This window comes from Rhyacophila brunnea, unplaced genomic scaffold (assembly GCF_057557595.1).
Source record: "Rhyacophila brunnea isolate RB1 unplaced genomic scaffold, BYU_Rbru_1.0 scaffold_252, whole genome shotgun sequence".
Classification (NCBI taxonomy): Eukaryota; Metazoa; Arthropoda; class Insecta; order Trichoptera; family Rhyacophilidae; genus Rhyacophila; species Rhyacophila brunnea.
The window spans coordinates 50906-64277 of record NW_028232917.1 but is presented as its reverse complement, the minus strand read 5'-3'; the positions used below and the strand labels follow the sequence as shown (position 1 = coordinate 64277).

Sequence of the window (13372 nt, the reverse complement as noted above, 5' to 3'; positions counted from 1 at the left end):
AAGTCCGCCAAGCCGCCCACGAAGAAGCCGAAGGCGCCAAAGCCCAAGAAGGCCGCTGCGAAGAAGCCCGCCGCGAAGAAAGCCGCTGCGAAGAAGTAAGACGCCGTGATCGAATCTAATCTAATCATCACGATGACGATGATGCGACGACGGCAGCCCGGGAAGGGGGGGTATCTCGGGTGGATGACGACGACGACGACAATAGACGAGATGAATGAGGATAGAGATGGAGATGAATAATACGCGTTCGCTCGCATTTTATTGAAACAAAAGCCCTTTTCAGGGCTACCAACACAATTCAGGTGTCGAATGATATCGAGCACGTATCAATACGCAAATTGCACTCACTCACCTACCTAGGTAAAATTTTAAATCAACACGAAATTCAAAATAAAATTTTGGTGGTTTGGTTGGTTGATTTTGAGTTAGGTTAGGTTTGATTTAATTAGGTTAGGTTTGTTCGGTTAGGTTAGGTTTGATTTGGTTAGGTTAGGTTTGTTCGGTTAGGTTAGGTTTGATTTGGTTAGGTTAGGTTTGTTCGGTTAGGTTGGGTTTGATTTGGTTAGGTTAGGTTAGGTTTGTTCGGTTAGGTTAGGTTTGATTTGGTTAGGTTAGGTTTGTTCGGTTAGGTTGGGTTTGATTTGATTAGGTTAGGTTTGTTCGGTTAGGCTAGGTTTGATTTGATTAGGTTAGGTTTGTTCGGTTAGGTTAGGTTTGATTTGATTAGGTTAGGTTTGTTCGGTTAGGTTAGGTTTGTTAACCGACTGACCCGACGTTGGCTTAATTGTGTTAAATGCCCCGATCAGTCTTTGAACGTTTTGTGTTTTCTGTCTACTTTTTTCATATATAAAATCGTTTTTTCAATTAATATTTGATAATAAAGAAATCCCGAATCCCGAGAAAAGATCGGAATTTCCCGAAATTTTTAAAATTCCATTATTCGTTCAAATATGAAATTAATTATGTTCAGACTTCAGATAATGTAGTTGTGACTAGAGTTGGGTTTCGGGAATTACCCGACGGGAATTTTAAAAATTTCGGGAAATTCCGATCTTTTCTCGGGATTCGGGATTTCTTTATTATCAAATATTAATTGAAAAAACGATTTTATATATGAAAAAAGTAGACAGAAAACACAAAACGTTCAAAGACTGATCGGGGCATTTAACACAATTAAGCCAACGTCGGGTCAGTCGGTTAACAAACCTAACCTAACCGAACAAACCTAACCTAATCAAATCAAACCTAACCTAACCGAACAAACCTAACCTAATCAAATCAAACCTAGCCTAACCGAACAAACCTAACCTAATCAAATCAAACCCAACCTAACCGAACAAACCTAACCTAATCAAATCAAACCTAGCCTAACCGAACAAACCTAACCTAATCAAATCAAACCCAACCTAACCGAACAAACCTAACCTAACCAAATCAAACCTAACCTAACCGAACAAACCTAACCTAACCTAATCAAATCAAACCTAACCTAATCAAATCAAACCCAACCTAACCGAACAAACCTAACCTAACCAAATCAAACCTAACCTAACCGAACAAACCTAACCTAACCTAACCAAATCAAACCCAACCTAACCGAACAAACCTAACCTAACCAAATCAAACCCAACATAACCGAACAAACCTAACCTAACCAAATCAAACCTAACCTAACCGAATAAACCTAACCTAATCAAATCAAATCAAACCCAACCTAACCGAACAAACCTAACCTAACCTAACCAAATCAAACCTAACCTAACCGAATAAACCTAACCTAATCAAATCAAATCAAACCCAACCTAACCGAACAAACCTAACCTAACCAAATCAAACCTAGCCTAACCGAACAAACCTAACCTAACCAAATCAAACCTAACCTAATCAAATCAAATCAAATCAAACCTAACCTAACGTAATCAAATCAAACCTAACCTAACCGAACAACAGCTGCATGCATTATTACTGCGATACTATACGAATGCAAACGGATCGAACGAAATAGACATGGTGGCCCTGAAAAGGGCCGTTTGTATGTGAGTAGATAGATATATTCACATAATAATAGTTAAGCGGGCGTAGCATAAAAACCAACCCACTCATCCATCATTATGCGTAGTCAGTCTGTATTGTATCTAGACGAGACGATACGATGAAAGGCATTATATTGGCCAGCTTAGCCGCCGAAACCGTACAGGGTGCGACCCTGTCTCTTCAGGGCGTACACGACGTCCATGGCGGTGACGGTCTTCCTCTTCGCGTGCTCCGTGTAGGTGACGGCGTCCCTGATGACGTTCTCGAGGAACACCTTCAGGACTCCTCGGGTCTCTTCGTAAATCAAGCCAGATATGCGCTTGACTCCGCCGCGACGAGCCAGACGACGGATCGCAGGCTTCGTGATGCCCTGGATGTTATCGCGAAGAACCTTCCTGTGACGCTTGGCGCCCCCTTTTCCCAATCCCTTTCCTCCTTTACCGCGACCGGTCATCTTGTATGAGTGTCAAAAAGTGGATGATGTCAAAAATCGAAACGATGCGATGCGCTCACTGCGGCCGCTAGACGAATTATAAAATTTTGCTCCCTGCGACGTCTCTTTTATAGACGCTCGTCTCGCGCGTATGCGACGTCTCGCTCGCTTCCTTGCGAAATCAAGGCGCGGGCGAGTGCGTCTCGCTCTGGCGCGTCGCGGCGCAACCACGCCCAGCGCTGCGCATTTCGCGCAAAGCGAGTGCGCAATAAAGATAACGGCTATAATTAATAATTGCGGAATAGAATAAAAAGAGATATTTTCAAAAAAAATTAACTTTCAGGCAATATTTCGACCTCAAAACGATACGCCGACAAAAATGATCACCCCCACTGTTCAGCCGAAGGCGACCGCATCGACCAATCGCAGCGAGCGGATCTCTCTATATAGTCACCCCGTCTGCGGGATCGCGTGCACACTTCTCGTTGAACGCTCGTTTCAGAACCTACTACTTTGAAGAAGAAGACATGGCTCGTACCAAGCAGACTGCCCGAAAATCCACCGGTGGAAAAGCTCCCCGCAAACAGCTCGCCACGAAGGCCGCGAGGAAAAGCGCGCCGGCCACAGGGGGCGTGAAGAAGCCCCATCGTTACAGGCCCGGTACGGTCGCTCTCCGTGAGATCCGCCGTTATCAGAAGAGCACTGAGCTCCTCATCCGCAAGCTGCCCTTCCAGCGACTGGTGCGCGAGATCGCTCAAGATTTCAAGACCGATCTGCGCTTCCAGAGCTCGGCCGTCATGGCGCTGCAGGAGGCCAGCGAGGCGTACCTCGTCGGTCTATTCGAGGACACGAACCTTTGCGCCATCCACGCCAAACGCGTCACCATCATGCCCAAAGATATCCAGCTGGCGAGACGAATCCGCGGCGAACGCGCTTAAGAATTAAAAAAAAAAAAATAATATTTATCATACCTATCGCAAAAGGCCCTTTTCAGGGCCGCAAATTTTTTGACATTCGAATGTTTACGCAACCGTGAGCGAGCGATCGGCCGTTATGTGCCTATAATAATATATTTATATATACCTATTTATCCAAGTATAATATATTATTATCATCCTGCGTGTTCCACTATTTTTGGATAAAAATAGGTTTGTTAGTAATATTGCGTTTGTTGTATGTAATTGATCAATTAAGCAGTTGATTAGATAAAATATACTCACCATCTAATAATAACGCAACGCTGCGTACGTAGTGCGTTGTGTGTGAGGCGAGATTCATTAAATAATATCTACCCACATAATATTAATTAAACAGCCTCCTTATATTACCTATTATTTTAGAAAACGCACCAATCTCTTATCAAAACGCGTTTTCTATCCGTCAGTCCACCACCATCCATACCTTGTCATATTATCTCGCCGTCCATCTACCACAATTAATTAATTAATTAATTAATTATAATAATGTCGCTAAACACGTTATATAGATATAATCAATAGATGCTCCTCACCTATATAAATACATATATCACAATCATTATCCTACAAAACTATTTAAAACTGAAACCGCCACACCATACGAGTAGTTTAAACAAACAAGAGATCGACACATCGCATCTCTATCTCCTCATTAATTACTACGAAATTATATACCTACCTACCTACTTACTTATTTTAGATGTATTTTCAAATTTTGAATTTCCAGAACATTTATTGTAATATGGACAGTTCTCTCTGTGCGCATTCATTGCTAATTAATACCTATAATAATAACAATTTGAATACTACCTACTTTCGATGAATAATTATTTCAATCAATTTTATAAGCAACAATAACGAGCTCGACACGTTCGCTACCAGTCGGATTTGAATAAAAATGGCGGCCCTGAAAAGGGCCTTTTGTACGACGATAGATGGATTATTGCATGTAATCATAGAAGATACGATTTTTTTTTTTTTATTTATTTTTTTTTACGCCTTCTTCTCAGTCTTCTTGGGCAAGAGCACCGCCTGGATGTTGGGCAGCACTCCTCCCTGGGCGATGGTGACACCGGAGAGCAGCTTGTTCAGCTCCTCGTCGTTGCGGATGGCGAGCTGCAAATGACGAGGGATGATCCTGGTCTTCTTGTTGTCGCGGGCCGCGTTTCCCGCCAACTCGAGTACTTCGGCGGCGAGGTATTCCATGACGGCGGCCAGGTACACCGGCGCACCAGCGCCCACCCTCTCGGCGTAGTTTCCCTTGCGCAGGAGTCTGTGTATGCGACCGACGGGGAACTGGAGTCCGGCGCGATTCGAACGAGACTTTGCCTTTCCCTTGACTTTACCGCCTTTTCCGCGACCAGACATGGCGAGATGTGGTAGTGTTGAAAATTAACTGTGCGAAAGATGCGCGTCGATCTGAATCGACGGACGGTCCTTTGAAGAAAGCTCACTCAGGGATATCCAAAGCTCTATTTTGTGATGGCGTGCGGTGCGCCCGTAGCGGGAGACGTGCGCCGCATCACGCGACCCGCAAAGCCGCGCGCCGTTCGCTCTACACAGCGATGGCAAGCGGTAAAAAAAAAAAATTTCGGCAGATTCTCACTCGAGCCACCGCCGCCGATTGACACCGCACCTACCTAATCTATCTATATATCCGTATTGTATCGTAATACCCATCGCCGATCATCATGCCGCCCAAGACTAGCGGAAAGGCCGCCAAGAAATCCGGCAAAGCCCAGAAGAACATCTCCAAGGGAGACAAGAAGAAGACAAAGAGGAGGAGGAAGGAGAGTTACGCAATCTACATCTACAAGGTGCTCAAGCAGGTGCACCCCGACACCGGAATCTCCAGTAAGGCGATGAGCATCATGAACAGCTTCGTCAACGACATCTTCGAGAGGATCGCCGCCGAAGCGTCGCGCCTCGCCCACTACAACAAGCGCTCCACCATCACCAGCAGGGAGATCCAGACCGCCGTCAGGCTCCTTCTGCCCGGAGAGCTCGCCAAGCACGCCGTCAGCGAAGGAACAAAGGCAGTCACCAAATACACCAGCTCCAAGTGAAGTCCATGAAAATGAAGAAAGAAGAAAAAAAACCAGCAAAGGCCCTTTTAAGGGCCGCCAATATTTTCAAATCGAATTGATCGAATCGCATGTTTCGCTAGTCTCATTATCGCTATTAATATTATGCCAAGCAGGAAAAATAAATAAATCGACTGACTGCCTACCTATTGTAATAATAATAATACGAATATTTGTTACAATAATTATCTTGTATCTGCGCTTATAATTATATCATTATCCAACACCATATTATAAACTAGACTAGATAACTAACTAAGCCCGCCACGAAGGATGATTTGATAGGAAAATAATAAGAATCAATCTATCTGTGAATATTATTTTATTATTATTAAGTACAACAGTACCCACCTAAGTAAGTCAGTAAGTAGAACAATAAGTCATCATTATACTATTGATAATATTATCCATACATCTTAGGTGAATGCATGCGTGCGTGCATCTGAAAAAGAAAATATCACATTAGATTTAGGTACATAATATTACACATCTGTTTGTTATCTCGATTATCGTCTGTGCGTGGAGGATTTTCATCGATCCTTCAACGGATGGACCTGCGATACATAAATAATGCGAATCGGATAATTTTGCATTGTACGATAGATTTTTTGGTACGTACGTACGTACGTACATGACACATAATTTCGGGAATAGTTTATTCCGAATCCCCCCCCCCCCGATCGATATCTTAAAATAATCCTTCCAGTGTCCAATGTCTTCATATTTGATTTCATATAGGTACTTAATAGTAACAATGACATTAGTAATTCGTGTTTCGGTCTCGCACTTATGGTTATGGTTGTCGATTTCGGCTGCTATGGTTTTCTACTCTCATATGTGCGTTGTTACATGCCAGTATGCTTTGCATCGGTCATATTAAACACACTCATAATATTATATTATCATATTTAATTATTTAATTAATTATTTAATTAATTAATTAATTGATTATAACTATTTATTTACGATATCTATCTATCGCGGGAGGGAGGGAGGGAGGGAGGCGCAGTGAGCGAGCGAGCGACCGATCGCGCCGTACCTATCGCAATCCATTGTTAGGTAAGTAATTATTCGAATTGAACATTCTATTCTCATGTCGTGCTTCTTTATTTACCATCGTGCACAATACCATGCACCATCGTCGCCTGCTGCTCCTTCGTGAACACTGCGGACTGCATCGAGCACCGCGGGGCCGCCGCCGTCGTCTTCGCCCGATACGAGTAATGTTTGTATGCCGCGATCGTCTTGTGCTAACTCCGGCCGACTCGGGGGCGGATCGCGACGCCCGTGGGGGCGCCAGGGGCCCGCGGCCGATCGCAACCGCGAGGAGGTATATCGACGCGCCGGACGAAGGCTCGATCGTTGGAATCTGATAATTCTTAACGAATCTACGGCCATTTTCCCGACACGTTATGTGCGCGCGCGGACACAATTCCAATTTGAAACGCATCCCGCGAGCCCGAGGACAGACTCGCGACCATTCGCCCGCTTTGAAACGACAGACAGATCGGTGGGCGGCGCGACCGCCCGCCCCTGAGCCCCCTCGCTAGGGCGGCGGCCGCGAAAAATTGAAAAATATCGAGAGATCGAAGCAAAAATGCCGGTGCAATTCGTGACTAAAATCGCCGATCTAGACGGACATCATCTCTGAGAGCGGCGTTCGCACATCGGTACTGCGGCACCCGTCTCGCTCTCGCCGTATACAATCCGCGAGCCGTTCGAGTCGTTTCACTCTAGCGCATCGTACAGATAGATAGCAAGCAAGCAAGCAGAATATACGCCGCGATACAATATAATTTAATATTATATTTCATTCTATTATTCAATCAATCGAATAACGCAAAGATGGCAGATACAGCAGCACCCGTCACCGCTTCGCCGGTGCCCTCTACCCCTGCGAAGAAATCGGCAGCAGGCAAAGCCGCGAAGAAGCCCAAGGTCAAGCCGACGCATCCCAAGACCTCTGAGATGGTCAACAGCGCCATCAAAGAGCTGAAAGAGCGCGCCGGATCCTCCCTGCAGGCGATAAAAAAATACATCTCGGCCAACTACAAGGTGGACGCCGACAAGCTGGCGCCCTTCATCAAGAAATACCTGAAGGGTGCCGTCGAATCCGGCGCCCTAGTGCAGACCAAGGGCAAGGGGGCCTCCGGTTCGTTCAAACTGGAAGCCGGCAAGGCCAAATCGGCGGGCGGCTCCACCTCCGGTAAGAAGCCCGCCGCGAAGAAATCGCGCCCCGCCTCATCCAAGGAGAAGAAGGGCGCCGCAGCCGGCGGAGGCAAGTCTTCGGCGGCAGCCGCAAAGAAGAAGCCCGCGACCGCCATGAGAAAGTCGTCGGCCCCTCTTGAAACCGCGGCCAGATCGGCCGCAGCCGCCAAGAAAGCTGCCTCTCCCAAGAAGGCCGCCCCCGCCGCCAAGAAGGCCGCCAAGCCCAAGACGCCGACCAAGGCGAAAAAGTCCGCCAAGCCGCCCACGAAGAAGCCGAAGGCGCCAAAGCCCAAGAAGGCCGCTGCGAAGAAGCCCGCCGCGAAGAAAGCCGCTGCGAAGAAGTAAGACGCCGTGATCGAATCTAATCTAATCATCACGATGACGATGATGCGACGACGGCAGCCCGGGAAGGGGGGGTATCTCGGGTGGATGACGACGACGACGACAATAGACGAGATGAATGAGGATAGAGATGGAGATGAATAATACGCGTTCGCTCGCATTTTATTGAAACAAAAGCCCTTTTCAGGGCTACCAACACAATTCAGGTGTCGAATGATATCGAGCACGTATCAATACGCAAATTGCACTCACTCACCTACCTAGGTAAAATTTTAAATCAACACGAAATTCAAAATAAAATTTTGGTGGTTTGGTTGGTTGATTTTGAGTTAGGTTAGGTTTGATTTAATTAGGTTAGGTTTGTTCGGTTAGGTTAGGTTTGATTTGGTTAGGTTAGGTTTGTTCGGTTAGGTTAGGTTTGATTTGGTTAGGTTAGGTTTGTTCGGTTAGGTTGGGTTTGATTTGGTTAGGTTAGGTTAGGTTTGTTCGGTTAGGTTAGGTTTGATTTGGTTAGGTTAGGTTTGTTCGGTTAGGTTGGGTTTGATTTGATTAGGTTAGGTTTGTTCGGTTAGGCTAGGTTTGATTTGATTAGGTTAGGTTTGTTCGGTTAGGTTAGGTTTGATTTGATTAGGTTAGGTTTGTTCGGTTAGGTTAGGTTTGTTAACCGACTGACCCGACGTTGGCTTAATTGTGTTAAATGCCCCGATCAGTCTTTGAACGTTTTGTGTTTTCTGTCTACTTTTTTCATATATAAAATCGTTTTTTCAATTAATATTTGATAATAAAGAAATCCCGAATCCCGAGAAAAGATCGGAATTTCCCGAAATTTTTAAAATTCCATTATTCGTTCAAATATGAAATTAATTATGTTCAGACTTCAGATAATGTAGTTGTGACTAGAGTTGGGTTTCGGGAATTACCCGACGGGAATTTTAAAAATTTCGGGAAATTCCGATCTTTTCTCGGGATTCGGGATTTCTTTATTATCAAATATTAATTGAAAAAACGATTTTATATATGAAAAAAGTAGACAGAAAACACAAAACGTTCAAAGACTGATCGGGGCATTTAACACAATTAAGCCAACGTCGGGTCAGTCGGTTAACAAACCTAACCTAACCGAACAAACCTAACCTAATCAAATCAAACCTAACCTAACCGAACAAACCTAACCTAATCAAATCAAACCTAGCCTAACCGAACAAACCTAACCTAATCAAATCAAACCCAACCTAACCGAACAAACCTAACCTAATCAAATCAAACCTAGCCTAACCGAACAAACCTAACCTAATCAAATCAAACCCAACCTAACCGAACAAACCTAACCTAACCAAATCAAACCTAACCTAACCGAACAAACCTAACCTAACCTAATCAAATCAAACCTAACCTAATCAAATCAAACCCAACCTAACCGAACAAACCTAACCTAACCAAATCAAACCTAACCTAACCGAACAAACCTAACCTAACCTAACCAAATCAAACCCAACCTAACCGAACAAACCTAACCTAACCAAATCAAACCCAACATAACCGAACAAACCTAACCTAACCAAATCAAACCTAACCTAACCGAATAAACCTAACCTAATCAAATCAAATCAAACCCAACCTAACCGAACAAACCTAACCTAACCTAACCAAATCAAACCTAACCTAACCGAATAAACCTAACCTAATCAAATCAAATCAAACCCAACCTAACCGAACAAACCTAACCTAACCAAATCAAACCTAGCCTAACCGAACAAACCTAACCTAACCAAATCAAACCTAACCTAATCAAATCAAATCAAATCAAACCTAACCTAACGTAATCAAATCAAACCTAACCTAACCGAACAACAGCTGCATGCATTATTACTGCGATACTATACGAATGCAAACGGATCGAACGAAATAGACATGGTGGCCCTGAAAAGGGCCGTTTGTATGTGAGTAGATAGATATATTCACATAATAATAGTTAAGCGGGCGTAGCATAAAAACCAACCCACTCATCCATCATTATGCGTAGTCAGTCTGTATTGTATCTAGACGAGACGATACGATGAAAGGCATTATATTGGCCAGCTTAGCCGCCGAAACCGTACAGGGTGCGACCCTGTCTCTTCAGGGCGTACACGACGTCCATGGCGGTGACGGTCTTCCTCTTCGCGTGCTCCGTGTAGGTGACGGCGTCCCTGATGACGTTCTCGAGGAACACCTTCAGGACTCCTCGGGTCTCTTCGTAAATCAAGCCAGATATGCGCTTGACTCCGCCGCGACGAGCCAGACGACGGATCGCAGGCTTCGTGATGCCCTGGATGTTATCGCGAAGAACCTTCCTGTGACGCTTGGCGCCCCCTTTTCCCAATCCCTTTCCTCCTTTACCGCGACCGGTCATCTTGTATGAGTGTCAAAAAGTGGATGATGTCAAAAATCGAAACGATGCGATGCGCTCACTGCGGCCGCTAGACGAATTATAAAATTTTGCTTTCTTCTTTTGGTATGCTTGGCGTGTAGGGTGCCGGGGCTATGCCCCCTATCCCTTTCATCTATATTATGGCGTATGATGGAAGTCTGCTCCGTGTAGCGGTTTAGCTACTAATTGGATGTCATGTCTTATTTGAGTTTTGTAGGATGGCTTAGATGTATAAAATCATATGTATAATAATTCGTCTTCTTCTCGTTTCCTCATCGTCTTCTGGTCTTGATTATTGGGCTTTCAGGTCTTGTCGAGATTAGTTTAATTCTGTCAGTTTTGATATCATGTTGTTGGCAGTGTCGATAGTGTTTTTTAAAGCATTTATCATGTCCTTTATCTCCTCTGGTTTAGGTTTTTCCTGGGTGGTCTTCCAGGCAGGCCTGAACGAGTATCTGTCTTGGGTCCTTTCCGCTTGTCGTTTATCTGCTTCTGTGTATCCGTATCGGGCGTGTTTTGGGTGCCTCGGGCATCCCCTGTAGTTGGCCGGATGAGGGCCTCCACAGTTGGCGCATGTCGCAGGATCTGTGGTATTGGGTTTCTTGCAGTCAGCTGTGAGGTGATCGCCTGCACAACGGACGCACATTGGTCTGGCATGGCAGCAGGAAGCGGCGTGGCCGAAGCCTTGGCAGCGATGGCACTGTCCGTCCGTCGTCCTCCTGCGTAGTGGCTCCACCTTTATAGATAGTCCAAAGATTTTTTCAAGTCGGTAGATGTCTTTGGCGTCGCTGGTTCTCTCTACGTCCACCAGGATTAGCGGTATCTGAGTTCTTGAGTGGCCTTGAGTCATCCGATACGCGCTCTTGATGGTGAATCCCAGTTCCACAAGCTCGGCGCGAATTTCTTCGGCGGCCGTTTCTTCTGGAACTCCCCTGAGCACCACTTTGAGGGGTTTGTCCCCAAATAGGTTGTAGGAATGGAACTCAATGCCCTTGCTGTCTAGTAGTTTTACTGCTTGTCTGTATTCTTCTATTTCTGAGATCGTTAGTATAATCCCCGTCTTGACATTTTTGGCTTCAGAGACACATATTCCTGCCTCTTCCAGCAGCTTCATGTTGTCCCTGTAAGCCTTTTTGTCGTGAAGGACAATCGGAGGGATTTTCTGTGCTCCCGTGCGGTCCAAGTTCCTCTTGGCCGGATTCTTCGAGGGCGCGTTGCCTCTTGAATTTTTTCCGGGGATTGTTGTCTTCTTCGAGCATGCCGGCTGGTTAATGTTAGGCATGTCCGGTTTCTTCGGCGAGACCGTGGCGGGTTTCTTGGCCGCTTTTTGGTCTGCCCGGTCGGTTGCTTGTCTTTTGGTCGCTTTTTTTCCGTGTTCTACGCGGGCTACGTCCTTGTCCGTTGAGGGCTTGGCCGCTGCTGCGTAACTCTTCGGTGCGTCTGGCTTGCCGGCGTCGGCGGGTTTTACTGGCGCGGATGCGCGGGGATCTGCTGTGGGTTTCTGCGTGGCGGCGGTAGGGTTAGGCTTGCCGGTTACGGCGGGCTTTTCCGGCGCTGCTGTGCGGTGATCTGGGTTTGGAAGCGATACAGATGTGGCCGCTGGCGTGGTGTCCATCTGTTCGTGGGCGGTGGAGACTGGTTTCCCACTCGAGACCGGGTCCTTGGCTGTGGCTGGGGCGGCAGCCCTGGCCTTGGCCGAGGCGGGGGCTTTGGTGGGTTTTACAGCATCCATGGAGTGAACGAGTTTGCCGCTATAGTCGTCGGCATCATCGGTGTCTAGGAAGAAGTCGGAGTCATCATAATCCAAGTCTTCGTACTCCTCGTCTTCCTCTTCCGAGAAAGGCTTGAGTAGTCCCGAGTCCATGGCGTTGATCTCTTCGAGGACCCTCTGGTAATTCGATATGTTTTTGTTCCTCCTCTTCTTGTCCTGAGAATCGCGTTGCTTCTGCAGGTCAGGAAGAGAGTCATGCGGCTGAATCCCGTAGGCAAGGGCGAGGAAGCCGTAGATGTACGCGAAGTCCGCGGCCCTCAGCTTCCTCCTCAGTACACGGATGTTCAGCAGGTCTGTCTTGATGTTATCGTCCACTTGTCGGTGGCACTCTGGAGCCAATAACCCCACGAGCGACGGTATTTTGCTCATGATGGAGGTTTTTTCATATATAAAATCGTTTTTTCAATTAATATTTGATAATAAAGAAATCCCGAATCCCGAGAAAAGATCGGAATTTCCCGAAATTTTTAAAATTCCCGTCGGGTAATTCCCGAAACCCAACTCTAGTCACAACTACATTATCTGAAGTCTGAACATAATTAATTTCATATTTGAACGAATAATGGAATTTTAAAAATTTCGGGAAATTCCGATCTTTTCTCGGGATTCGGGATTTCTTTATTATCAAATATTAATTGAAAAAACGATTTTATATATGAAAAAAGTAGACAGAAAACACAAAACGTTCAAAGACTGATCGGGGCATTTAACACAATTAAGCCAACGTCGGGTCAGTCGGTTAACAAACCTAACCTAACCGAACAAACCTAACCTAATCAAATCAAACCTAACCTAACCGAACAAACCTAACCTAATCAAATCAAACCTAGCCTAACCGAACAAACCTAACCTAATCAAATCAAACCCAACCTAACCGAACAAACCTAACCTAATCAAATCAAACCTAGCCTAACCGAACAAACCTAACCTAATCAAATCAAACCCAACCTAACCGAACAAACCTAACCTAACCAAATCAAACCTAACCTAACCGAACAAACCTAACCTAACCTAATCAAATCAAACCTAACCTAATCAAATCAAACCCAACCTAACCGAACAAACCTAACCTAACCAAATCAAACCTAACCTAACCGAACAAACCTAACCTAA

At 45.4% G+C, this 13372-nt stretch overlaps 5 protein-coding genes across 5 annotated transcripts; 2 read left to right on the top strand and 3 right to left on the bottom strand.

Annotated features, from left to right (window-relative positions):
* Positions 1-2176: 2176 nt before the first annotated feature.
* Positions 2177-2488, bottom strand: LOC147068791 (histone H4). Its single transcript, XM_085951800.1, has one exon. The coding sequence runs from the start codon at positions 2486-2488 to the stop codon at positions 2177-2179; it is 312 nt and encodes a 103-aa protein (XP_085807926.1).
* Positions 2489-2994: 506 nt separating this feature from the next.
* LOC147068790 (histone H3) lies at positions 2995-3405 on the top strand. The gene has a single exon (XM_085951799.1). The coding sequence runs from the start codon at positions 2995-2997 to the stop codon at positions 3403-3405; it is 411 nt and encodes a 136-aa protein (XP_085807925.1).
* A 1032-nt stretch (positions 3406-4437) lies between these two features.
* LOC147068789 (histone H2A) lies at positions 4438-4812 on the bottom strand. The gene has a single exon (XM_085951798.1). The coding sequence runs from the start codon at positions 4810-4812 to the stop codon at positions 4438-4440; it is 375 nt and encodes a 124-aa protein (XP_085807924.1).
* Positions 4813-5135: 323 nt separating this feature from the next.
* LOC147068788 (histone H2B-like) lies at positions 5136-5510 on the top strand. Its single transcript, XM_085951797.1, has one exon. It carries the CDS (start codon positions 5136-5138, stop codon positions 5508-5510), a length of 375 nt encoding a protein of 124 aa, XP_085807923.1.
* Positions 5511-10158: 4648 nt separating this feature from the next.
* LOC147068787 (histone H4) lies at positions 10159-10470 on the bottom strand. The gene has a single exon (XM_085951796.1). The coding sequence runs from the start codon at positions 10468-10470 to the stop codon at positions 10159-10161; it is 312 nt and encodes a 103-aa protein (XP_085807922.1).
* Positions 10471-13372: the final 2902 nt, after the last annotated feature.

Coding starts and splice junctions, on each gene's coding strand:
- LOC147068789 (XM_085951798.1), bottom strand. CDS start 4,812: ATGTCTGGTCGCGGAAAAGGCGGTAAAGTCAAGGGAAAGGCAAAGTCT.
- LOC147068787 (XM_085951796.1), bottom strand. CDS start 10,470: ATGACCGGTCGCGGTAAAGGAGGAAAGGGATTGGGAAAAGGGGGCGCC.
- LOC147068788 (XM_085951797.1), top strand. CDS start 5,136: ATGCCGCCCAAGACTAGCGGAAAGGCCGCCAAGAAATCCGGCAAAGCC.
- LOC147068790 (XM_085951799.1), top strand. CDS start 2,995: ATGGCTCGTACCAAGCAGACTGCCCGAAAATCCACCGGTGGAAAAGCT.
- LOC147068791 (XM_085951800.1), bottom strand. CDS start 2,488: ATGACCGGTCGCGGTAAAGGAGGAAAGGGATTGGGAAAAGGGGGCGCC.